Source organism: Polyodon spathula, chromosome 7 (assembly GCF_017654505.1).
Source record: "Polyodon spathula isolate WHYD16114869_AA chromosome 7, ASM1765450v1, whole genome shotgun sequence".
In the NCBI taxonomy this organism is placed as follows: domain Eukaryota; kingdom Metazoa; phylum Chordata; class Actinopteri; order Acipenseriformes; family Polyodontidae; genus Polyodon; species Polyodon spathula.
The window spans coordinates 3,239,686-3,267,190 of NC_054540.1; the positions used below are offsets into that span (position 1 = coordinate 3,239,686).

Here is a 27,505-nt window from a genome sequence, read left to right on the forward strand (position 1 = left end):
GACTTCCTCACATCCTATCTGACAGAGTTCATAGCAATGAAATAGTCCAGGCTGATCTAGAGAGATAAACTACAGCGAGGGACAGTAACACTTTAATTCAGGGATCTTTCAAAATCTGATTTTACAACAAGCTGACCCTGCTCTCCTGCTGCTTTCTATGGAGGTCAGCCATTCTGTTATCACTCAATAACAGAACGGCAAATAAAGCAAGGCTCACATATGACACTAATTACTGCCACCTGTTCTAAAACCACTGCTTAACGAAACACTTCACAGGGACGCTCAAGCGCTGCTCTCAAAGGGTTAACTCTTTCGGTGGACTACTCATTCATTATTACCTTGTAAAACACCACGACAATGCCACCATCCCTTCTTACTTCTATACAATCCATAAACATGTTACTAATTATATTAACAGTACTATATTTTAATTAGAAATAATACAGAACTCCAATGCATTATGTATGACTACAGGAGTTCTATATATTATTGATAAGCTTTTATAACAGTTCCCTGCACTAAAGGGTTGAAACTCACATCTGAGGATGGTTTCAAGAATGATTCAGAAAGCAGAAAGCTAGCTGATAAAACAAGCATAGAGACAGCTGGACAGTGTCTTCCCTGATACAGCAATGGTAAGTGCTCAGAGAGACAGCTGGACAGTGTCTTCCCTGATACAGCAATGGTAAGTGCTCAGAGAGACAGATGGACAGTGTCTTCCTTGATACAGCAATGGTAAGTACTCAGAGAGACAGGTGGACAGTGTCTTCCTTGATACAGCAATGGTAAGTGCTCAGAGAGACAGATGGACAGTGTCTTCCTTGATACAGCAATGGTAAGTGCTCAGAGAGACAGATGGACAGTGTCTTCCTTGATACAGCAATGGTAAGTACTCAGAGAGACAGGTGGACAGTGTCTTCCTTGATACAGCAATGGTAAGTGCTCAGAGAGACAGATGGACAGTGTCTTCCTTGATACAGCAATGGTAAATGCTCAGAGAGACAGCTGGACAGTGTCTTCCCTGATACAGCAATGGTAAGTGCTCAGAGAGACAGGTGGGCAGTGTCTTCCTTGATACAGCAATGGTAAATGCTCAGAGAGACAGCTGGACAGTGTCTTCCCTGATACAGCAATGGTAAATGCTCAGAGAGACAGCTGGACAGTGTCTTACTTGATACAGCAATGGTAAATGCTCAGAGAGACAGGTGGGCAGTGTCTTCCTTGATACAGCAATGGTAAATGCTCAGAGAGACAGTTGGACAGTGTCTTCCTTGATACAGCAATGGTAAATGCTCAGAGAGACAGCTGGACAGTGTCTTCCTTGATACAGCAATGGTAAATGCTCAGAGAGACAGCTGGACAGTGTCTTCCTTGATACAGCAATGGTAAATGCTCAGAGAGACAGCTGGACAATACTTACAACAATGGTAAGTGCTCAGAGAGACAGCTGGACAGTGCCTTCCTTGATACTTACAGCAATGGTAACAACTGTGCGATCTGCAAAGGCTGTCATCACTACCTTCTGCAAAATGTTCTCCTGTAAAAAACAAACAGACACATGCATTCAGATTTTTTGTGTAAAAATCAGCCTAGCATAAAATGAATGCAACGTTTTTTCAAGAAATAGGATTTATTAAAGTTATTATTATTTTTTTATTGAAAGTGCATTCCAAAAAGATGTGACAGTTAAGCAAAATATGCTTAATGGACAGCACTGCTTTAATGATGCTAGAATATATTATTATATTATATTAATTTGATTGAAGAAAAATAACTCAGAGAAGATAAAGAACTCACAAAGAATGCAGGGTGTGGGTGCAGAGAGACTCACCGTGGCCATGTCTATGGAAGCCGTGGCCTCATCCATGATGAGGATGCTGCTCTTGCGCACGAAGGCCCTGGCCAGACAGAAGAGTTGCCTCTGCCCCACGCTGAAGTTCTCCCCTCCCTCCGTCACCACCGCGTCTACCAAGGAGGAAACACAAGGTGTATCGGAAAAATCAACAGCAGCATTCAAACTACTACCAACTGTCTTTCCATGAAATCAACAGCAGCATTTAAACTACTACCAACTGCACCAGCTTCATTACATCTCCTGTTCCTTTCTTCTTTCTCTGTGTTATTGCATCATAATTGGAACCGTCGGTTCTTTAAATGTGTCTTTGTTCACTGTCGAAAATGTATTAAAAAAAATCGAAGTAAATCAATACAGAACCATAATATGTACAGTTCCCTCTAAACACAGCAGAGCTGTAGGTGATGCACTGTACTGCAGTCATTGTAAATGAATGAGCTATGACATGCCAGTAATACCTAGCCCGCCCGGCAGTGACTTGACCATGTTCTTCAGCTGGGCAATCTCCAGGGCCTCCCAGAGTCTGTCATCCGTGCATGTGCGCTCCGGGTCCAAGTTAAACCTGCAGGAGGAAGAGGAATATCCATGAGGACTCACAGAATCTCTCCTCAGCTCGGCTGTGCTGAGTACTCAGGACTTGTTGCTTTCAGCATGGTGAAGAAAAGAAGCCTTTACATATTCTAGTTATCTGTTTTACCACCAGAACTCATATCAGGACTAATACTGTTACGAGGCTGCTTGCTGTCAGCCTCATTCGTATGATTGTTGAACTCTCAGCACTATTTAAACGGTTCCTCTCCAGTCCCATGAACTGTGCTGTGCAATGTACATGGTAACTTTAACATTATGACGGTTTCATTTTCATTCATTGTATAATCAGAATAATATTCCCAAATGAGCTTGATATGGGAGAAAAGCTAACTCAGAATGGCACAGCATATAGTAAGCTTCTCCTTGGTTTTGCGATCATCTTAAATCAGCTATTTGTCCACATCAAACTTCTCTATTTATTCTTTATTTAGATGCATACTGTACCCATTAAACTGGACTGTTTAACATAGATATCACTAAAAAGCAATTCAGTTCTACATGGCAGATCTGATCAATTAGGGTCAGGGCTGGAGTTCTAGTTGGGCTAAAAGTTTAGGATTCAGTTGCTATTTATTTAAAGGCTGTCCCTCTTACCTCCAGAAGCAGAGCAGTTAAATGGCCTTATTAGGCAACAGCTCTCGTTCTGGAATGTAGCCACTGAGCTTCAGTGCGAAAGGCAGTGGGGGTTTGATCTGCCCAAAATATCTCATGTTTTGTAATCCCTTATCTTTCCACTGGGAAAAGTCACCAAATTATTATGACTATTATAATTATTATTGTACTTTCTTATCTGACCTTTAGACTGAGGTTCAACCCCAGTCACGATCTCCCACTCACTGTGGCGCCCAGCGAATAAGGTACTAGGGCTGTGCAGATAGTCATGCTCGTAATTGCTTTCAGAAGTACTTATCAGCAGGTATTAAATAAATCCATTTATTGATGTATTCATTTCAAAACAACACAATGAGTATCCAATCAATGGTAATTAACTCTTCTGCACGCATTTAAAAGCTGGTTGGAAGCTAATTTTCCTCTCATCCAAGGAGCTGACATTTTCATTGTCTGTTAACAGCCTCAGTACGACAGTACCCCAGATATGAGGACAGTCTGCTTCAAATCTAGCTCAGCTCCCTTGAGCTTTACTCTGGTAGTAATTAATGTAGATTCAAAACTACCCCAGGATGTTGCACTCAGAGATGCATTCAGGTAAGTGTGAATGCAGCAGGTGCGAGTCTTGCTTCACTGCGCGCTCCACATCGCTCTAACGTTTACCGAATAGAGCCGCTGAACAGCACAGGGTCCTGCAGGATAATGGACAGTCTGGACCGCAGGGTGGGCAGAGGCAGTTTGCTGATGTCTATTCCATCGATGATAATCTTCCCTAAGGACAGAATACATTGCTTTTAATTGATTGAGAGAGAAGGAGGATTTGAAAAGTCAGCCAACATTTTCCAAGTAATTTGTTTGGTTTTACAATAATGTTAGCACATGTAAAACATATTGCTCTTGATGATGTATTCCCCTGAGTAACCGGGAGACACATTCCGCTGCTCTCTCGCGCAGTGCAGCATGTCTTTTTCTAAGCACAATAACACATCTGAAGGCTTCATGCCTCCTAACGTGTCTTGTCTTCTCCTGTGTTACTGCTTACCTACAGTACGCCGCACGTGCTTTTACACATTTTTTGGAGAATTTCTGCATGCTTTATAAGGGCCGCGTGTTACACTGGTCGTGTAAACCACAACTGGTCTGGAAAATGATTAGGTGAGCTAATGAGAAGCAGGGAAGGTAGTGAACATAGAAAAGGAAAAGCTTGCGACTGTGACTAGCATTTCAGCAGCAGGAAGTCATTATCAGTCATGTGTCATACACAGTTGAAATGCCTCACAATTAATCATTGTTCTCCCTAACAAATGTTTCTGTCTCAACTGTTTACACTATAAAGAAACAATACGCAAGAGATGACCTTTTGCTAAATGTGAGTTTACATACAGTGCATGCCGAGTAAATGTAGATATGATCAAAGCTCACATTTTGCACTTTTACATTGGATGCCCTGTTTTGCTGGAGGAAATGTAAGATTTCCCTGCCCTGAAAGCAGCTAACAAAGGCTGATAAAAACCCTCTGCCTTGCATGCAGCGGCCAAGCTGGCGTAATGGTTTATGTCGAGAAGCAGCTCTGCACAGGATAGCCATTAATATGAACCGTCAACATTTTTTTGTGCTAATATTGAATCAGGTAAGAATGTTATAAACCTGCCAATGCCTGCATGCTGTCAGTGCGTGCTCAGCCATTGTTGCTCAAGTTTCTTGTTAAAGTGCCTTGATTCGTGGAAACTAACCTTCAAACATGTCCACCATCCTAAAAAAGGCCAGGGAGAGAGAGGATTTTCCACTGCCTGTGCGGCCACAGATCCCAACCTGTCAGAGAGAGGACTGAGTTACTGACTGCTGCTGAAATCCTGCACTGGAAGAAGCTACCTCTGCCACAATGCAGAGGGAGCCCTGCACTGGAAGAAGTTACACTTATACATGAGCTTTAAGCAGGACTATTTTAACGACAACCAAATCAAAACACAAACACAAAGTTTAATGGGGTATTTATCAATGTTACTGTCCTAACCTACCATGCTGCTGCATAGTAACGCAGATCTGTAAACATCTCATCCCCATTTTCACTGGCAATAGTATATAACCAAGTAAGAGCCCATATCATTGTGAAAACAATAAACATGTTTAAAAACATTAAGCAACGGTACTGTAAAATAATGCATAACATCTGCTGTACAGAACACTGACACCTCTCTCTCTCTCTCTCTCTCTCTCTCTCTCTCTCTCTCTCTCTCTCTCTCTCTCTCTATATCTCGATATATATATATATATATATATATATATATATATATATATATATATAGTTTAGCTAATTGTAGTGAGTCCAGTTGAAATGGAAACAGGGCAGCAGAGCTTTGTAAACTATTTATACTGTGCACATTTAATACAGCTTGTAAATTGGCCCTGGACACAAATCAGTGAGATGATAAAGAGAAACTTGCTGTATATGCTCTCCCTGTCAGCTAGGTTTGCCAGATCTCTGAATCAGTGTACAGAGGGCTTGTCACTGCTGCCTCTCTTTGTGGTATCTTGTTCCTGCGGGTAAAGAGTGGAGGTTTCTATAGGGGTATGCTGTACAGACTCAGTCCCTGGGAGGCAATTACATGTTTCTGAGGTTTGCAATTATCCTGATTGTTTCTAATTGAAATGACTCAGATACTGTTTGTGTTAGGGTGCTTCTCCTAGATTTAGTAGCTCCAGGTTCCTGCCATAGATACACGTAACACAGGCTAGACTAGCCAGTGTCTTGGAAGTAAGAGTCAGCGCCATCTAGTGATCTGCCACTTTGGAAACAAGTTTCCTTCTGTTTTGCTGTCAATACACTGCAGTGCACAAGGTGGCACCAGTGCTTACTCATATACAAACTCTTTGGCTGATCAAGCCTATATTACATCTATAACTGAAGAGTAGATACTGAACTCACACTTAAAACACAAACTGATCAAAATATTTTAGTTCAATCATTGCAACAGAACCACTAAGAATAATTGCAAACATGACAAAAAGGTAAGGGGTGAAATAAGAAAATGTAACTGGAAACAAATGACTAGGAACTGAAGAAAGAGGTGACAGAGCCCAGAGCATCCAAACAGGTTAGATAAAGCTGAGAACAGGAAAATAAAATGATGTGTGTGTGTGTGTGTGTGTGTGTGTGTGCGCATGTGTGTATGTGTGTGCATGTATGTGTGTGCGTGCGTGTGTGTGTGTGTGTGTGTGTGTGTGTGTGCGTGTATGTGTGTGTGTGTGTGTATGTGTGCATGTGTGCGCATGTGCGTGTGTGTGTGAGTGCGTGCATGTGTGTGAGTGTGTGTGCGTGCGTGCATTTATGTGTGTGTGAGTGCGTGCGTGCGTGTGTGCGTATGTGTGTGTGCGTGTGTGCGTGTGTGCGTGTGTGCGTGTGCGTGTACTGTACCTTTTGTCCAGGGTTGATGTATGCGTTTACATGCTTCAGCACTGGTTTCAGAACGGAGTCGTATCGCACAGACAGGTCCTGGATCTTGATCTCCCCTTGCTGAGGCCAATCCTCTGGAACTTGAGAGAGATCTGAAGAAAAACAAAACATCCTGCTTGAAGTGAACTTCCTGCTAGAGATGTCTTATACTGCGTAACATCATTCCCAGTCCCTGTGTGGGCCCACTGACACTTTGGTTCCTTCGGGCAATTTGTTTCAAAGTGAAAGCTGTTTGGTTTGTTTGAAAGGGTTTGTGTGAAGCAAAACGAACTGGGTTTAGTGCATGTTATCTGGCACTGAAATGTGATGTGATCTTAAAAGCAACAGAGGTTGTTTTGAGGTTGATTTTGTTGTTGGGGTTTCTATACTAATCAAAATGCTCAATCTGAACTGTAGAAGAAATTCACTCAAGTAAGCAAACGCTTTGGCTAGTGGCTTCTCAGGGTACACAGTAAGTTTCATAGCACGGAGTAGTAGTCTTTTTTTAGTAGATGCCTTATGCATTCTATATTGAAGTAACACACAAGCAATTGAGTATGACTTTTGAAATGATAATCCCAACATCGATTAAGCAGGAACTGAGCAGGATCTAAGGAAGTCTATAAAACATTTTTTGTTGATACTGAATCAAATGGCTCCCAGTCCGCTGGCTCGGTGTCAATAAGGTGACGTTTTGTTTTCTGTCTTTGTGAAAATAAAGTGCACTCCAGTTGTATGTTTACTTACAATTAGCTTTTTTTTTTTTTTTTTGGTAGTTCAGCCTATATACTCTATGAACGTGCTTGGTGTCTCCTCTACTATATACCGTACTGATAGAGCCCTCGTAGTTCAGCCTATATACTCTATGAACGTGCATGGTGTCTCCTCTACTATATACTGTACTGATAGAGCCCTCGTAGTTCAGCCTATATACTCTATGAACGTGCTTGGTGTCTCCTCTACTATATACCGTACTAGAGCCCTCGTAGTCAGCCTATATACTCTATGAACGTGCATGGTGTCTCCTCTACTATATACTGTACTGATAGAGCCCTCGTAGTTCAGCCTATATACTCTATGAACGTATGGTGTCTCCTCTACTATATACCGTACTGACAGAGCCCTCGTAGTTCAGACTATATACTCTATGAACGTGCATGGTGGCTCCTCTACTATATACCGTACTGACAGAGCCCTCGTAGTTCAGCCTATATACTCTATGAACGTACATGGTGGCTCCTCTACTATATACCGTACTGATAGAGCCCTCGTAGTTCAGCCTATATACTCTATGAACGTGCATGGTGTCTACTCTACTATATACCGTACTGATAGAGCCCTCGTAGTTCAGCCTATATACTCTATGAACGTGCATGGTGGCTCCTCTACTATATACTGTACTGACAGAGCCCTCGTAGTTCAGCCTATATACTCTATGAACGTGCTTGGTGTCTCCTCTACTATATACCGTACTGATAGAGCCCTCGTAGTTCAGCCTATACACTCTATGAACGTGCATGGTGTCTCCTCTACTATATACCGTACTGATAGAGCCCTCGTAGTTCAGCCTATATACTCTATGAACGTGCATGGTGTCTCCTCTACTATATACCGTACTGATAGAGCCCTCACAGTTCAGCCTATACACTCTATGAACGTGCATGGTGGCTCCTCTACTATATACCGTACTGATAGAGCCCTCGTAATTCAGCCTATATACTCTATGAACGTGCATGGTGGCTCTTCTACTATATGCCGTACCGATAGAGCCCGCATAGCTCAGCCTATATACTCTACGAACGTGCTTGGTGTCTCCTCTACTATATACCGTACCGCCCTCGTAGTTCTCTGATTCTGTGCTCAGGAAGCCATTGACTTTCTTCACTGCTCCCATCTGCACCTCCAGATCTGCCAGGCTCCTCACTACCCAGTTCAGGTAGTTAGTCAACTGAGTCAAAGAAAGATGAAAGTAACTGAGTACTGCTGAAATTCATATTTGAAAGAAAGAAATGTATTTGACAAAAGCAGTAATTTGTTTGTCGCACAGATTTAAGGAGCTCAAAAAGATTTATAAATGACATTCACAACATCCATTTAAATATAACGGGCAGCATGTGTATATATGTAAGAGCTCAAGGCAGGTGACAGAGCTTAGTGATTATAGTGTACTCCAGAACATATGTCCTTAAATAGACCAAGAAAAATAATATGTGCTTCACACTGCATGTGTAAGGTGATGCATGGTGACTTGTGAGATTAGCTCTCCTTAAACAGTTTCCAGTGCTTACATTAAGAGAACCTGCAGGTCACAAGAGGCACACAGTGACCTGGGGTTCAAACTTTTTCTTTCTAATTTAAATGGCTCTTTTACCAAACACAACGTTCTCAGAATATTCTCAAACCCTTTCCAATGATGTCTAATCTGTTATAATCAGTCATAGATCTTCCGTTTGAAAGCACTGAGACAGCCGAATTCCTCCTGGCAGACGTCTTGGTAAGTAAGTACAGCAGGCCTGGATTCAATTCTCAGTTAGCTCATATTTCATGTGGAGCTTATTAGATCATTACTTTTAGGTAAGAAGATAATTATGGACCACTATGGTCTTGTGTAGACTTTTTTCTAAAAACATATAGATATATGTTTTTAGACATATATCTTTTTTAAAAAAAATATATATTATATATATATATATATATATATATATATATATATATATATATATATATATATATATATATATATAGACCTGTCTAATTATTTTAGCCCTTATTTAACTCCCAGTGTAGAATGTCCAATCATCTTCACCAAAGCAATCCCCATGACAACTCAGAAGAACAGGAGGTCAGTGTGCATCTCAAGACCAAGCTAATTGCCCCTTTACACCCTGGAGCTCTACACCGACAAGCTACCAACCTCTGGAGGACAAAGTCCAGCTCTGCAGGTGTCCACTTTGAGCACCTGGCCAGTAGGTGCTGTTGTAGCATGATGAGAAGAAACTGGCAAGTTTGACTCCCAAAACCACAGGAATGCCAGTCAACGTGATACCCCTTGTGGAATGTCCCACAACAACATACAGCCAGCACACGAACCTGGCTCCCCTGACTGTACAATTCACCCAGCACAACAGTCATGCCTTTACCAGGTGAGCACACTTGGGGTTCTAGGGATCTCATTTTAAAGGCAGATGTTTTGCTATTATCATCATGCAGGTTTCATGTTTTTTTTTGTTAAGCATGGCCTTGAATGATTGCTATAGTGTGAATGTAGGCATAATTCATGAGCCGTGGTGTAAGAGAAAACACAGATAAAAAAAGGAATTACACATCTAAATGATGAAATACTTACTGTAAGAGCGTAGGTGAGTCCCAGTCCCACCAGTCCTGATTGAAGTCCGTTCTCAGAAGTACATATTGACGTGACAGCAGCCGTGAGTACAATCACAGCACCAAGATAATCCTGCAACCAACACACAGCAGTGAGCCTCGGGCACGGCATTGTCCCTTCCTCAGTATGTTGAGAAGCAGGAAGAGGCACTGTCCTTGCTAAACGCTGAGCTCCCCCCACAAACTCCACACATCGCACTTCCTCACAGCTATCACCCACCAATCCCTCTGTCAAGAACCATCCTCTTGTCAACTATGCACTGGATATTTAGACTACAGGAGTGGATATTTAGACTACAGGAGCTGATATTTAGACTACAGGAGTGGATATTTAGACTACAGGAGTGGATATTTAGACTACAGGAGCTGATATTTAGACTACAGGAGCTGATATTTAGACTACAGGAGCTGATATTTAGACTACAGGAGCTGATATTTAGACTACAGGAGTGGATATTTAGACTACAGGAGCTGATATTTAGACTACAGGAGCTGATATTTAGACTACAGGAGCTGATATTTAGACTACAGGAGCTGATATTTAGACTACAGGAGCTGATATTTAGACTACAGGAGCTGATATTTAGACTACAGGAGCTGATATTTAGACTACAGGAGCTGATATTTAGACTACAGGAGTGGATATTTAGACTACAGGAGTGGATATTTAGACTACAGGAGCTGATATTTAGACTACAGGAGTGGATATTTAGACTACAGGAGCTGATATTTAGACTACAGGAGTGGATCCTTTAAGGCCCAGCTAGACAAAGTTCTGAGATCAATCAGCTAGTAGGAATGTGCTTAGATGGGCTGAATGGTCTCCTCTCGTTCGTACACTTTCTTATGTTGTTAAATAACTTTCTGTGATTGATGCATTATTATTAATGTTAATATATGCATTCATGACCTCTTAATTGTCACCTGGGGATTCATTCCATGCATGAATGCATGCCTTATATATTGTGATACGCATCACTTGTTACAAAGGGACATGGAATGAATACGGATAATTAAATCCACATGAGTTAACAGGGCTGGATTCAAAATGAATGACTTTAGAACTCAGAGGAAGTGTAGTAGATATTCATGTGTTATTTCTGTGGTATTCAGCTGAAATTCATTAAACATTTGTGGCCATTATTTTTAAGGGGTCGTGGTTAGTGCCAGCATATTTATGTGTACAAGTTGAACACATGAATATACAGTATCCACAGTGCTGACAGTATCGGTTGTTTAAGCTGATAGCTGAATATACAGTATCCACAGTGCTGACAGTATCGGTTGTCAGTTTAAGCAGATAGCTGAATATACAGTATCCACATTGCTGACAGTATCGGTTGTTTAAGCAGATAGCCTCCACACGCACCGTTCTGACCTCCAGCCACCGGTTGGCAGCAGAGAGAAACAAGTAGGCGACGTTGTTTGTGTCAATCAGCTCCAGCATGCGCTGCTTGAAACGGGTCTCATGTCTGCAACATAGAAACCAAGTGCACCGCATTACTCACACTGCTTTACACAGCTAGCAGGGTGCATACCAAGTGCACTGCGTACTCACACAGCTTTACACAGCTAGCAGGGTGCATACCAAGTGCACTGCGTCACTCACACAGCTTTACACAGCTAGCAGGGTGCATACCAAGTGCACTGCGTCACTCACACATCTTTACACAGCTAGCAGGGTGCATACCAAGTGCACTGCGTACTCACACAGCTTTACACAGCTAGCAGGGTGCATACCAAGTGCACTGCGTCACTCACACAGCTTTACACAGCTAGCAGGGTGCATACCAAGTGCACTGCATACTCACACAGCTTTACACAGCTAGCAGGGTGCATATGCAATGTGGCATCAGTCAATGCTAGTGTATTTCTAAGTTAAATCTCTATAATAATAAAAACAACCATATGTTAGTTAACGATCACGTTAGTTAATGGTTTAACATAATTAGTCTCAATTGTATAGTACATAAATAGCCGCACTCAAGAGACCAGGGCGCCATGCACCAAATGATACAAAGTTAACCAAATAAAGTCATGTCACATGTGCGCATATATTATTGACAAGTGTGGGAATATAACTGAAATGGAAAACTCAGAGCCCGCCTAGCTTCCTTACTATTAATGTGCCGTGCTCTAACAATATCGCATAATCAAATCTGCAGTACCTTGTGCAGTTACGTTTCAATTCTTTCCATGACTGCATACTCTCAATGGTTCTCTTCTGCCTCACTACTAGCCACAGGACAATAACTTAAGAGTCAGCTATGCCAAGCAGCAAGCTCAACGCATTTCCTCTGTGTACAGAGCTGGAGCAGTTACACCACGTGGGTTCTTTGTTCTGAGTGCATAAGTATCTAGAGTATGGATGAATGACTGCACTACCATAACCAGCTTCACTGGGAATAGCATATATATATATATATATACAGATACACAGAGAACTCTCTCTCTCTCTCTCTCTCTCTCTCTCTCTCTCTCTCTCTCTCTCTCTCTCTCTCTCTCTCTCTCTCTCTCTCTCTCTCTCTCTCTCTCTTATCTCTCCTCTCTTATATATATATATATCTTATATAATATATATAATATATATATATTCTCTATATATTATATATGCTGAATAAAACAGCAACGAAGCAGAATTCATTATACTCCAGCAGGTCTCAGCAGCCAGTCCAGTGTTTCGTGTGCAGTAACTATCACGGGATAGCTTGTAAAGCATAGACATGGAATCTCTACAGAGGAAGCCTGTTTACTGCATCACAAGTCTTCAGCCACAAAGCAAAGCCCTTAAACAATAATACAAGACAAAATTAATACAAGTTAGGTGTCATCATTTTGTTTTTGACCTGGCAAATATATTACTGTACTTTGGTCGCTTCATTTATAATACATTTTGATGCAAACATGCTTCAATGGATTGTATATCAACTGCAGCTAATATTTAAAACAACACGAGCAAGACAGCGCTGTCATGAAACCCACATGAGTCTATAGCTGTTGGTAAATGTTTCGTTTTCACAGGCGTATTGAGGTTGTTTGAATTTAACTGATCTTTTGGATTAATTCTTGAGCACAAAGAATGTAGGGCAGCATGTGACCTATTGACTGGAGCAGCTTCCAAGCACCCGGCAGAATTTATGGAGGAAACGAAAGCTGGAAGGAAGTCATAAATTAGATAATATATTCATCCCATGCAGGCTGATGCAACCCATTGTCCAACACAATGGAAGACAGTTACAGGGGTAATGTATAGGTCTTTATGTGAAAGTCCTATAAGAGCTGGCAACTTGCAGCCAGAACTTTGACTTGGTTTCCGATTTGGTTCCCGGATTTTTTTTTTAAATGGTTTATTCAGGAAAGCCATATGAGCAACACTTAGCTCTTTTACAATTGGTTTCTGAGTCTAACATGGCTCCATAAGAGAAGATAGCATTAAGATTTATACCTCTTGCCCGCAAGAAGATTGTGTACCCTACAATAAACGAACGTCCAAGAAAGCTCCATGTTGAAAAGAGATGTCTGAGAGTCAGTTTATCTACGCGTCAATAAGAACCATTCCCGGATTTGACTAGCTTCTGTCTCAGCTATAAAACACAGCACCTTGAGAAATGTTGTCTGCCTATGGGAGAAGCAATCAAAGATAAAATAAACACAGAGCAGTGTGCTGAAACCCCAACTTGGGTTTGAAGATAAAGGAACGAAGTAAAAACTGAACTACAACGTCAAGGAATCATTGAGTATAAAATTCATTGCCTTTCCCTTGTGGAACTAGAGTAATTAATTGTATTTTTATTTGTGTTTTTAATATGCGCATGAAAAGCCTCAGAGTTTGAACCTTGTTGAAAAGTAACTAAGCTGCTTAACACATATTGTCATATGAAGTGCTTGTTTGAAAGTATACTTGTGTAATTGCTATTAAACAATTGTAGTCCAGCATTAGCAGAGATAAATTATTAGAGGAACTGCCAGGGCCAGGGTTTGTGTTCATGTACAGTACCAGTCAAAAGTTTGAGTACACTTGCTGGAAACTAGGTTTTTTTCATAATTGACAATGTTTTACTTTGTATACGTTTCTGTAAATACTTGAAAATGAAAACACATGTTACAATATACAAAACAAAACACAATGAGTATCAAAGTAATGTTCAAGAATATTGAAAATTGTCTCTAAATCTTGGATTCCTCAAAATAGCCACCCTTTGCCTTAATAACAGCCTCACAAACAGGAGGCATTCGGTTAACAAGTTTCAGCAGGAAATCACCCGACATGTCTTCCCAGCTCTTCTGCAGCAATTCCCAGAGATGTAGGGCACCTGTGGGTAGCTTTGCTTTGACTCTTCTGTCCAGTTCGTCCCATACAAGTTCTACGGGATTGAGGTCTGGAGACTGGGTAGGCCAGGTCATTAGATTGAGTTGTCCTTTACTTTCCTTCTTCGCCAGACAGTTCTTGCACAACTTTGGGTGTGTTTCGGGTCATTATCTTGCTGAAGAATGAAGGACTGCCCAACTAGCTGTAATCCTGATGGAATGGAATGCCTCTGAAGTATGCTATGATAGCCATGCTGGTTGAGCTTGCCATGGACTTGGTAAAGATCACCAACTCTGTCACCAGCAAAGCAACCCAAGACCATGACACTGCCTCCTCCATGCTTGACAGTGGGAACCACACATGCAGAACTCATGCACTCACCCTCTCTGCGTCTTACAAATACTTGGCGGTTGGACCCAAATAATTCAAATTTTGACTCATCGGGCCATGTGACTGACTTCCACTCCTCAAACGTCCAGTTTCTGTGTTTTTTGGCCCAAGCAAGTCTCTTCCTCTTATTCTGCATTCTTAACAATGGTTTCTTTGCAGCAATTCTTCCAGTTAGACCAGCTTCACACAATCTCCTCTGAACAGTTGATGTTGAAACATCTGTACTTCTAGTAGCATTTAGCTGAGCTTGTATTTCAGGGGCAGTTAATCGCCGGTTTCGCAGATTTGTGACTCGAATGAACTTGTTTTCTGATTCTGTGGTCACCCTTGGCCTGCCTGAACTTGTTCGGTCCTCATGAGTGCCAGTTTCTTCAAATCGTCTGATGGTCTTAGCCACAGCAGTTACAGACACTTGCAAAGTTCTTGTGATTTGTCTTAAAGATTGACCTTCATTTCTTAAAGTAATTACAGACTGTCTTTTTTCTTTGCTTAACTGAGCGTATTTTGTCATTTCCTGCTCCCTTACATTCAGGAATGACAAACTTGTGCCTATGCTACCTATATTTATAGTAATCATGGACCCTCACCTGTTAACAATAATTGGAGACAAAAGGTTAATTAGGTAACATGCTAGTTAACTCAGAGAACATCTAACAAAGACACTTTTGTATTTAGGCCAGTGTTCTAACACCGTGTTATACACATTTCAGACTTTTAACTGACTTGGGCTTCAGACTGAAATCCCCTTGCTTTGGGTGACCATTTCATTGAAATTGATAAGATTTACATTTTCATTTAAAAATTAAATTTTTGAATGCAATTCACTTATGATTATCAGCTTATATAAGTACACATATCATATAATGAAATATTAAGTGTTTATAGACAAGTTTATACAGTTAAAAGCATAGTCATGAAAAACCTGGTTTCAAGCAGGTGTACTCAAATTCTTTGACTGGTACTGTAAGTGGTAATTGTGTTTAAGGTTATATAGCCTATAAGCGGTAGATGCAGGGTCACTGTCTGTGTAGTCGAGCTGAGGGAACTCTCAGCAGAGTGACAACATCACCTGTAGCAGATCCAGGTTGCCCTTATGTAGTCAGTGACCTAATATGGTAATAGTCATATAGCATTCAATCAGGTTGATTAACGCATGGGAATGTAAACTATTTTAATTATTCAAATTAATTGTTTAAATGTTTTAAACAAACTAACATAATTAGCCCCACAGCGTCCTTGGGTTAGGAGACACTTCTTTTACAGAGCAAGTGGTGAAGGTACTGGAATGGGTTACCTAGTTGTTGATGCTCAGTCACTGGGATCCTGATGGGCTGAATGACCTCCGCTCGCTCATTAATTCTCTTCTACAACACTACAGATACTCTGTAACTCTTAGTAGGGCTAATATACTAGCACTACTGGAGTACACCTACCCCTAGGGGCCCCCCGAGCTGGTGTGAAGAAAACCAGCCAGGACTTCACGCACCTTTTAAGGCCTGCCTGTACCGCAGGGTAGCAGTAGGGAGCTTCTTGGCTCTGATTCCATTTTTAATGGGAAGTGTGACAAATGGAAAAGCTTGCAGAATTTGCAATGTTAAGACAAGCTGAAAAGACCTTTACTCCCTCAACTCTTCCATTAAACAACGCTGTGCCACTCCTGACAGGCTACACTACAGAGGGCTGAGGTCTTTACTGGGAATCCAGTCCGCTTCACCAATATCTGCACTGTGCTCTGCTTACACTTTGAACCCTGTCGGCGCAGCTTTCTGGTTTGACATTTCTGGATTTTGTTGATAATGCATTTCGTTATCAGTTGTTTTGATGTTAAAAAAACTAGATTTATTACTTATAATGTTATCAACAGTTCTAAAACTCACTGATCATATTCAGGTACCAAGTAACACAGTCATTATTCTTAGGGAGATGTCCTCTTGAAATACCCTTTAATCAGCCTCATTTCCAATCAGCTGAAGCGATCCAAGCCAAACTATAACACAGTAACACATTTAAAAAGTGTCTTTATACATACAAATGTTTGTTCAAATTAAAATAGTTTTCTTTGATGATGAATGACAGCTATCAGTATCATGAAAAGCAGATCGCTATGATTTCTGTAAGACACCTCCTCATATTCCTAGATTCGAATACTTTCAGAATCTTATTATGAGTTCTAAAAAGCAAAAAGGGAAGATATTTTATATCATGAACAATTCACCTTGCAATGTGTTCTTATTCACGTCTGCTTCTTAGACTAAGAAACTCCAATTTTGGAGCTGTGTGTGTTCCTAGGAGCTCCAAGGGCAATCAGAACTGCAATGCACTGAAACTATACCGTATCTGTGAAGTCTTACTCTCACTGAGAGCAGAGCTGTCTTCTTAGGAGCACTGGGGAGTCAGTGGGACGCATTTTCATACTCAGCGTTTAATACACTCATACTCATTAATTTCCATCTGCCAATTCCAAAATTTAAAGAATGGCATAATTACAGTAAGGTATGGTCTCAGCTAAGCTTAGCCCCCCACTTGAAGAATGTACAGTACTTCACATTATAATAGTTTAAAGTCTTGTCTTAAAAATGTCCCTTAAACAACTGTATGGTTACAACTACACTAACACACTTATACAGAGAAGGTGGACTTTGTGCAGGACATTGATGCTGAAGATGCATAATTCTTTGACCTGAATGCGCGGATGGTGGTGAGGCCCTCAGCGGTTTCGGAGAAGTGGCAGAGCAGTGGCAGCTGGGTGGAGTCGTCCAGGTCCTGCAGGTCCCTGTGAGGGGCGAAGACAGGCCAGGGGGTTAGAGATACTGTGAGAGAGCTTGGGGGGAGTTAGAAACACTATCCTGGGTCCTGGGGGGGGTACAGGGGTTAGAAACACTGTCCGGGGGGTGGGAAGAGGGGTTAGAGACACTGTCCTGGTCGAGGAGAGGGGGTAGAAACATCACACTCATCTCCTCCCAAAGAGAACAGGAAAGATCTAAAGGCCCTGGAGAGGCCTATAAATCCCATTCCAATGGTCAGGCCAGGCGACACATGCATCTGTGGCTCAGCTAGAGGTGTGTCATCCCTCCTCCTCTAGTCCTGCTATGTATTCTCCTCACTAGAACAACACAATAACAGCAAAACATTCACTCTTTTTCTGGGGTGTTGTATGTCTGTGATCAATACCACATAGAATTGGACTGAAATGGACATCAGGGAAAAACAGGCTGCACACAGAATTGTTCTCCCTGCAAGACCCTGGTGTTGTTATGCCTTATTGTGTGGGTGTCAGGAAGTAAAATGTGACCACGGTAATATAGCAGTTTTCCCATGCTTTTCCAATGGCTATACTATGCACTGACATTAGTTCATTTTACGTTCTGTATATGTTTTACCATACCCCACCTTGGCTTCATATTGGCTACCTATGCTTTCAGTATGCTTATTTACACTTTGCTTAGAACGCTAGCCCTAACTCTAACCCTAATCCTATCCCTGATGCTGCCCTAACCCTAATCCTAAACCTAACCCTAATCCTAAACCTAAACTTAACTCTATCCTTGACCCTGCCCTAACCCTAATCCTAACCCTAACCCTAACCCTAACTCTATCCCTGACCCTGCCCTAATCCTAATCCTAATCCTAAACCTAACCCTAACCCTGACCCTAACCCTAACCCTAACCCTAACCCTAACCCTAACCCTAACCCTAACCCTAACCCTAACCCGAACCATAATGTTAACTTTTATAAGGGCCTACATTTAGCCTCTTTTGTAGCCAGACTTGTCCCTGATCTTAGCAAGAACCACCTTGGGGTAAAACCCCTGAACTCCAGAGAGTATCAGCATCCAGACATAAACACCGCAGTCAGCCTGGCCAGGCCCAGATTGTACTCACTTGGACGCAACCCTGAAGTACTTCTGTATGAAGTAGAAGGCGATCCCCAGGGGCAGCATGGCGATGAGGAAGAAAGGCGTGACGAAGGCGATGACTCCAATAGCTGACAGACAGAGCAGGGTGGAGCGGGTCAGGGACTCCAGAGTCGGAGGGATGTGCTGTTTAGGAAAAACGCACACGTGCCCACACACGCACATGCACACAGTGATACACACACACAAACAGACAGACACACACACACAAACAGACAGACACACACACACAGACACACACATACACAGACACATACACACACGTTTACCACAGTATACTCGCACTTTTACCATAGCATATGTTTTGATAATCTTTACCACACCTCTCTGTGCTTTACAATGCTTACTATGCTTTGCCATGCTTTCACTGTGCTTCACTACACTTTGCTACATTTTTACAATGGTGAGTTTTTACAGGGGAAGTGGCTTTCTCTGCCACAGTACAAAATTAGAGCTACCAGCAACATGAAAAAGTAACCCACCAGGACCTATACTATATCTAACTGCAAACATACATGAACTATGGCAAAATGTCTCCATACATAGCCTTCTTATGGTACTCTCAACTTCTCTAGGTAGAAAGAAACTTTAAAATGTCTACCAGGTTTCATCACAATTGTAGATTGTTCTCTGTTGTGACCATAACCCTGGTGCAAGGTGTTAAAATAAAAAAAAATCAAAAATTCAAAATTAAAAAGAGTCCTGGACTTCACAGAATGATTTGTTTCATGTCCTTTCAAGATAATAAAACACTTCATACAAAAGCAAGTGATGCAATGCAGAGTACATTTGTAATAAATTCCACGCCATTAAGTTGAAATATATATTCTTTCCCACTAAGAACAATTATTCAAAGCTGTTCAAACACAGTAACAGTGTTGCTGTCTTGCTAATATATACTCTTAGCAGTAATAACACTGTGTTCTACACAGTAACAGTGTTGCTGACTTGCTATTATATACTCTGAGCAGTAATAACACTGTGTTCTACACAGTAACAGTGTCGCTGTCTCGCTATTGTGTACTCTTAGCAGTAATAACACTGTGTTCTACACAGTAACAGTGTCGCTGTCTCGCTATTGTGTACTCTTAGCAGTAATAACACTGTGTTCTACACAGTAACAGTGTTGCTGTCTTGCTATTATATACTCTTAGCAGTAATAACACTGTGTTCTACACAGTAACAGTGTTGCTGTCTTGCTATTATATACTCTGAGCAGTAATAACACTGTGTTCTACACAGTAACAGTGTTGCTGTCTTGCTATTATATACTCTTAGCAGTAATAACACTGTGTTCTACACAGTAACAGTGTTGCTGTCTCGCTATTGTGTACTCTTAGCAGTAATAACACTGTGTTCTACACAGTAACAGTGTTGCTGTCTTGCTATTATATACTCTTAGCAGTAATAACGCTGTGTTCTACACAGTAACAGTGTTGCTGACTTGCTAATATATACTCTGAGCAAAAATAACACTGTGTTCTACACAGTAACAGTGTTGCTGTCTTGCTATTATATACTCTGAGCAGTAATAACACTGTGTTCTACACAGTAACAGTGTTGTTGTCTTGCTATTATATACTCTGAGCAGTAATAACACTGTGTTCTACACAGTAACAGTGTTGCTGTCTTGCTAATATATACTCTGAACAGTAATAACACTGTGTTCTACACAGTAACAGTGTTGCTGTCTTGCTATTATATACTCTTAGCAGTAATAACACTGTGTTCTACACAGTAACAGTGTTGCTGTCTTGCTAATATATACTCTGAGCAGTAATAACACTGAGTTCTACACAGTAACAGTGTTGCTGTCTTGTTATTATATACTCTTAGCAGTAATAAAATGAAGGAGTGCCAGTGTAGTTGCTTCCTCACTTGATCAATAATGTTGGTGTCAGCCGAAAAGCGGTTCAGTATTTGGCCCAGGGGTGTGATGTCAAAAAATCTGAAAATAAAACAAACAAAAAGTATTATTCCACAAAGCCTTTAGAGTAAAGCTTCTTTCCATTGATATACCATTACAGTTTTTTTTCTATCCTCTCAGAAAATGTACGCTGCAAAACAGGGACCATAGCATTGCAAGCAATGTCAAAATTTGAAGTTAAATTTATTTGAACATTCCATCTGGTAAGACACATACATCTATATCTCATTCCACATGCAGTTATTAGTGCAGTAACTATGCAGAATGAATTCATGCCATGTAAAAGACATGTCAATCATGTGGCTCCCCCATGGAGCTCGCACTACCTGATTGGTGCTAGAATGATTTTGTTGAGAAGATTGTGATGGAGGTTTCTGGCTGCGGACAGACCCATCCATTCCACAGTCAACGAAGCGATGAGGCAGAGTACAATCCCAGAGCTGCAAAGAATACTGAAGCCAATGGTGTAGTAGGAGAGATCAAAAGGAGCCTAGAGGCAAAAACCACACAGGTTACTTTACAATACCAATTAATTAAAAAAAAAGGTTCTAACATGAAACCATTCCATGCTGAGTTACAATAACAGCACGTCTCATAAGAGTCCTTTTCACAGTCACCATCGCTAATCTCCAAATGAAGTTTCATTTAGCTGGTGTGCATCCACATATTTCTGAAATGGTTTGGCTTTCACATGGCACTGAAACAAATGTTGATTTCGGCTTCATTTTCTCAAGTGTGGTTCCCTTGCAATTGAGCTAAAGCATCTTAATTCACGCCAAACTAACTAGAAATGAAAAGGCTTTAAGATGCTATTTCAAGATGTAACTCCTCTGGTTGCACTGCAGGCTTCCCTGCACCTCAGATTTTTACATTTTCAATCAACCCGATATGTCACTATAAAGAAAGATTTGGCTTGACTTGAGCAATCAAAACAAAAAGTGATATGCACCACAACCAGGACAAAAAAAAACATTCACGTCCAGTAGGAAGTTAAACAGCCAGATGTCAAGGAGCTTTGAGCTCCCCCTGCCCTCCCTGCCCACCTCTAGCTCTGTGGCCCCCTCTCCTCACCGTGTCTGTGAGCGTGCTGTTGACACTGCTGTTTGCGCTCATGGAACTGTTCTGTGCGCTGGAGGTCCACGTGGCCAGCCAGTAGTCTATGGCAACGATGACGGAGTGCTTGAGCAGCTTGGAGAAGATCATCATGAAGAGCAGCACAAAGCCTCCCGAGGTCAGGTACTTCCAGCACACCCTCCAGGGGATCTTTGAGCGCCGACTGGTCATCATCGACATGGTGTCCTCATCATCCTCCTCCTCCTCCTCCTCTGTGTGTCACGACAAGCATGCAGTCAAGAACGTGTAGGCTGTGCCCACAGCACAGTGACTATGTACCGGCACAACACTTTATTAATATGCCTTTTACGGTGTAGGAGTGCCTCTCGTGAGCCTTCTGGGTGTGTAAGAGGACAACAAAGTGAAGCTGCCTGGTTCTGCCACCCAAAGTGGGAAACAAGAAGACGGTATGCCAGGGGTTCACTTGTAAATATAAAGGTGCCAGATCTTACAACTAATTAAGGAAAACGGATTGCGTTTTTGCTTCTAGATGTAATGTACTGATCTTGATTTACAGTAGCTTCCAGATATTCCTCAAGTTCTCATCTGCTCGTGGGTTTTGTGCCTCATTGCTTGTGTGTGTAACTGCATGTTACTAGCCATGTTTTAACATCATCTTCAGTTTTAAACAATAACAGTGGCGGGCCGACTACTCTGAGGTGCAGGAGCGCCAACACTGTTGATGGTAAGAGTGCTGTTTTTTGGGGGCATCATTTTTATTGTATATGGCCTGTATACAGAGTTCTTTTTGTAACAAAAATAGTTTTTTTTTTTTTTTTTTTTCATGTTCATCATTTGTAGATTGTATTTCTTGACTGTCAGATAAAAAAAAAAAAGTACCGTATCTGGGATCTCGTGCAATCCGGCACAAATGAACTCTTGCGCTATATCATAAAAAATTGTAACAATAACAAACAACCGTACATATTAACTTATTATATATGGTGTTTTCAAAACACAAGAACATAATACAGTAAATGACATTATCCACATCTTTAGAATTGTTGTTCTTTGGTTGTCTACTGTGCATGGGGCGACACTTTATAGCATGATAAGATTTACTGGAATGTTGTCTGTGATTGGTTGAGAGCGGCTTCATGATCAACCCTTCACTAATTCAATATCCTCAGTATTTAACTTAACCTTCATGCTAACATTTGTTCAGCTTGAATAAACACGTTTTAAAATATCACCAATATGAGTAAGTGTAGAATACAATTGATGCTGTCTGTGTAACATGAAAGTGAACCATATAAATCAATACAGCCCACGGCAGGGCCAAGACAAAGGGGAGCCGTTTACCTTCATCTTCATCGTCAATCTGCGACTTGGCCTCTCTTGAGTACAAGGCTCTCCTGAGGTTCTTCCTCTCCAGAGCTGTCTGGCTGTCAGCAACATCAGTGTCCTTCACAAACACAGTGACATTTACATGGGGAAAAACAAAAAAGAGCAAGACAAATAAAATACATCAAAAACACTCTGTGTCACAAAGACATTGAGAAGGCTGCTCAATCTTTTTATTAATTTTATATAAACAGGGTTCACCACTGCTCTAAGTGTAAATGAGTCTCCAGTATTCTTTTGTCTGAAAGAAAAAACAACCTTTATGGCACTTACCCAATGCAATGATTTGAACAGTTTAGGTACACTATTTACATCTTACATCACTATTTTTTAAAAATCCATTTGTTTTTTGGAGCTGCTATGCAAGAATAGAATAACCCACAGGCACAATTCATACCAAATCATTAAGAAGAAAAGGGTCTATAAGAGAAACATAGGGGTGGAAATCCCAGCAGATTTTCTGTGGTTACCCCGGGACAAAGACAGGTGGTTGATGCAATCCAGGGGATTCCCCTGTGCTGTAAAATGCTCTAGCAAAACCCAGCTCTGGTTTGTCCCAGAAGGGTACTGGTTGATCAGATGAAGCCCTCAGTTTCTAGACTTTATTTTCACTTTAGTTGGAGAATGTCTATTTATCATCAAAGGCACTTTCCTGTTTCAGATGGGAACCTATTACTGCACCCGCTGTCAATCCACAATGCAGTGGCAGGTTAAACGCAAGTCAGATGCAAGAATGTTTTTTTTAAAGTCCTGGTTATTGCCCGTTTAAATGTTAAATGCAGTTTAAAAACACAGACCTTCTCTAATTCTTGATCCTGTCGGTTCATGAGCGTCTTCCAGTGTTTATAGAGCTCAATGTCATTGTTCTGGATATCCTTCAGCGTTCCTTCTCTGAGCAAAGTACCATCCTTCATAGCAATGATCTGAAAACAGGGCATGGGTTACAGTACATCTACTTCAAGCACACCTTGCAGCCCCAATCCTACAGCAACTGGACACAAAACTAGACAATTCAAATTAGAAACCACCTAGTCTGAATAAGTATGTGATCCCATTGTCCTATGACAGCAGTGTGAGAACTGTGTGCAACTATTCAGCAACAATCATGGGAAAGCAGAAATCTCTCTGTGACTTCTCAAGGGGTATGTCAGTGGTTGCACAGAATAACTTGTCCACCAAGCTGTATCCAGAATGGTAACATTTAGTGAAAGCCACCACCTGGAAAGCAATTGTGGTTGTGTCATGATGGATTCTGATGTGTGCAACACACTATTACAAGAAACAGATACGCTACAGTGCCCCAAGATATACCTGCTTCCACTCAATCAGTGCTCCAGGAGCTACACATTGTGGGCTCCAGTAGCAGCACTCTGATTGTGTGGCTAGTCAGTGTATATACTGTATCCAATAACATGTATCCAATCTTCACTTGTGAAGAGGCTGGCAGCCAAGTCTTGTCTTTTATATCAGCCAGATTTGTTTCTTCTTTGCTGAGTGTTTTTTAATGAATTAATCCATAACTTTAAAAACTCAATCAGAAAAACAGCTAAAGAAATGTCTTAGTCTGCTACACATACATGGGCTTTCAACATTAATCTCAATAACAGCTTTAACAAGGCAGGGCTGCCAACACTCACACACTGAGCGTGACACTCGCACACTGAGCGTGACACTCGCACATTGAGCGTGACACTCACACATTTGGGCCTGTTCTCACGCTCACACGCATTAGTAAAACAATCTCACGCAATTTTTGAAATCCTGGGTAGGTTTTGATCAGTTTCTAATCAATGTATTGTTTAGAATCAGCAGCTATCTAAAACGCATTGTGAATGGTTGAGCGGCTGGATTCAACTAATTTCCAGCCAATCACAGTGCGCCTCCTTTTTTGGCGCTCCAAGCAGCTGCTGTCAGGCCAACCCAAACTACAGGCTTCGTGCAGCATTTGAAGCAGCTGATTCATCTGTGGTGGGGCGAGTTGGATTGCAGTAACTGTGGTAAGTTTTCTGAATTATCATTATAAAATGTGCATTATTTTGAATAAATCAAAACAACCAAGCAGGTGGGCATGATTTGGGGGAATTGGCTAGAGAAGCTTTTATCAGATTCTGCTGAGTCAACGACAGTGGGTTTTTTTTGTTACTTGTACTTTTTCAAAAGTCTCACTCAAACTGATTTCTAGAAGTTGGCAGCCCTGACGAAGGTTGTTCTGAAATCCAGGACTGAGTACGGAGACCAGTGTGAGTTTCTCACTTACCCAGTCAGCATGGATCAGGTACTGCAGCTTGTGTGTCACCAGCACCACTGTCCTCTTGTCATCTTGCAGGAACTTGAGGATCCCCTCCTGCATGAGGTGGTCACTCAGGTGGATATCCAGCGCAGAGAAGGGGTCATCCTGAAATCAAGGAAATCCACGGTCACTCGCAAAATTCACAACATGGATTAAATGGAAAAATCAATTGCAAAAAACTCTGTACACTGACTTTTAAAACAAGGTCAAGCAAGGAGCAAAGCTTCTCCTTCAATTATCTATGGCATTGAGTTATTAACATTAAAATGTGCTAGGAATATGGTCTTTTTATGCATCTTCTAGGGGATGTGAACATTATTTGTCCAGCTGAGTCTAGCTTGATCAAACTAAACCAGGGGCAAGCCTCCCATAATAAAAGACACCTGATTAATTGGAAACAAACCAGGTGAGGGATCATCTCCGCTAACAATCAACTGCAAACAAACCGAACGTTACACTGTTTCTAAAAAACATGCTAGTGTTCCTGGCACAGGCACAGAGGTTCAAGACCTGCTCCACAAAGCAGAGACATGTTGCTAATGTCTATGATTTCTGCCCAACACAATATTCAGGTGGAGGCTTGCATCATCATGAGAACAGAATGAATGACTGGCTTTCGTGTTTGTCTGACTTTGTATATCAGCAGAGTTATTAATTAGTTTCATACTGGAGGGACTTGTTTCCGTCTTATTATTCAAGAATATTAAAGCAGTACCAAGCTGAGGCACTCGATCTGTCCTCACCAGGAACACGATGTTTGTGTTCTGATACAGGGCCCGTGCTACACAGATCCTCTGTCTCTGACCTCCGCTCAGGTTGATTCCCTGTGGAAAAGGAAGGATTGAAAATAACGTGATTCCAGTAGTAAACAAAGGCTTTCACACATGAACATACAAAGCAGTCCAACACACTCTTTGCACGAATTGTTCCTATTAAAAACACCTGTCAGCCATGAATAACACAATAGGTTTCGCCATCAACAGATGGTAATCGTTTACATTCAACTGAACCCAAGCTACATGTTGGTTGTATTTTATATAGCTCAACAGTTTATTTTAGTAAGCATTGTTTTCCAGAATTTTTATTTTTTTTTATTTTTAATTTTTTTATGTACAGTGGAAAATACATCAGAAATTGGACTTTGCAAAAAGCCAGCATCCTAGCATTCATTCCCACTGTCTCTCAGATATCAGTTATGACCACTGAGCCACAGTGCCTCATATACTGTACCCTAGAATAAACTGATTCATTATCACACTCCTACCCTTAATGCAGCCTTTAAAAGTACCAAATAACAAAGCACACAATTACTGTGATTCACATATCCCAACTACTGTGATCCAGATAGCCCAATTACTGTGATCCACATAGCCCAATTACTGTGATCGACAGAGTCCAATTACTGTGATCCACATAGCCCAATTACTGTGATCCACATAGCCCAAGTCCAATTACTGTGATCCACATAGCCCAATTACTGTGATCCACATAGCCCAATTACTGTGATCCACATAGCCCAATTACTGTGATCCACATAGCCCAATTACTGTGATCCACATAGCCCAATTACTGTGATCCAATTACTGTGATCCACATAGCCCAATTACTGTGATCCAATTACTGTGATCCACATAGCCCAATTACTGTGATCCACATAGCCCAATTACTGTGATCCACATAGCCCAATTACTGTGATCCACATAGACCAATTACTGTGATCTACATAGCCCAATTATTGTGCTCTACATAGCCCAATTACTGTGATCCACATAGCCCAATTACTGTGATCCACATAGCCCAATTACTGTGATCCACATAGCCCAATTACTGCCCAATTACTGTGATCCACATGATACTGTGATCCACATAGCCCAATAACCCAATTACTGTGATCTACATAGCCCAATTACTGTGATCTACATAGCCCAATTACTGTGATCTACATAGCCCAATTACTGTGATCTACATAGCCCAATTACTGTGATCCACATTGCCATTTTTACAGCATGTTATTATTTGTTACTTTTTAAAATCCGCTATAAGGATAGCTGCAAGATAATTCTAATGCAATCATAGTGACTGTCTGTTTTAAAACAAGAAGGTCCCCCCCAACCCCACAATACAGCTGCCTCCTACCCTTTCTCCTATCTCCGTCTGGTCTCCGAAGGGCAACAGGTCGATGTCAGGTTGCAGAGAGCAAGTGTCTATAACAGCTTTGTACCTGAAACAACAAGTGCTCTCAGAGTCAGGAGGGCTACAGTAACTGGATTTCTTTATTTGTTTTCTCTGCTAGAAATACCCAGATATGTATGCAGTTATTAGTAAATCAAATATAGAAATAAACTA

At 41.3% G+C, this 27,505-nt stretch overlaps 1 protein-coding gene across 10 annotated transcripts in view; it reads right to left on the reverse strand.

The window, feature by feature from the left end:
* LOC121318008 (ATP-binding cassette sub-family C member 9-like) overlaps window positions 1–27,505 on the reverse strand; it is a 61,834-nt gene that overhangs the window by 3,775 nt on the left and 30,554 nt on the right. For all 10 annotated transcript variants that reach the window (XM_041254166.1, XM_041254169.1, XM_041254170.1 and 7 more), the window contains 19 exons: window positions 27,296–27,380; window positions 25,903–25,983; window positions 25,127–25,264; window positions 23,667–23,792; window positions 22,828–22,930; window positions 21,484–21,737; window positions 20,739–20,902; window positions 20,364–20,433; window positions 18,454–18,611; window positions 17,252–17,344; window positions 11,242–11,344; window positions 9,835–9,945; window positions 8,322–8,436; window positions 6,471–6,601; window positions 4,789–4,867; window positions 3,719–3,827; window positions 2,314–2,417; window positions 1,832–1,965; window positions 1,475–1,537 (listed from right to left, as the gene is read on the reverse strand). In XM_041254166.1, coding sequence (XP_041110100.1) covers window positions 1,475–1,537; window positions 1,832–1,965; window positions 2,314–2,417; window positions 3,719–3,827; window positions 4,789–4,867; window positions 6,471–6,601; window positions 8,322–8,436; window positions 9,835–9,945; window positions 11,242–11,344; window positions 17,252–17,344; window positions 18,454–18,611; window positions 20,364–20,433; window positions 20,739–20,902; window positions 21,484–21,737; window positions 22,828–22,930; window positions 23,667–23,792; window positions 25,127–25,264; window positions 25,903–25,983; window positions 27,296–27,380 — 2,221 coding nt within the window. The remainder of the gene's footprint in view (window positions 1–1,474; window positions 1,538–1,831; window positions 1,966–2,313; window positions 2,418–3,718; window positions 3,828–4,788; window positions 4,868–6,470; window positions 6,602–8,321; window positions 8,437–9,834; window positions 9,946–11,241; window positions 11,345–17,251; window positions 17,345–18,453; window positions 18,612–20,363; window positions 20,434–20,738; window positions 20,903–21,483; window positions 21,738–22,827; window positions 22,931–23,666; window positions 23,793–25,126; window positions 25,265–25,902; window positions 25,984–27,295; window positions 27,381–27,505) is intronic.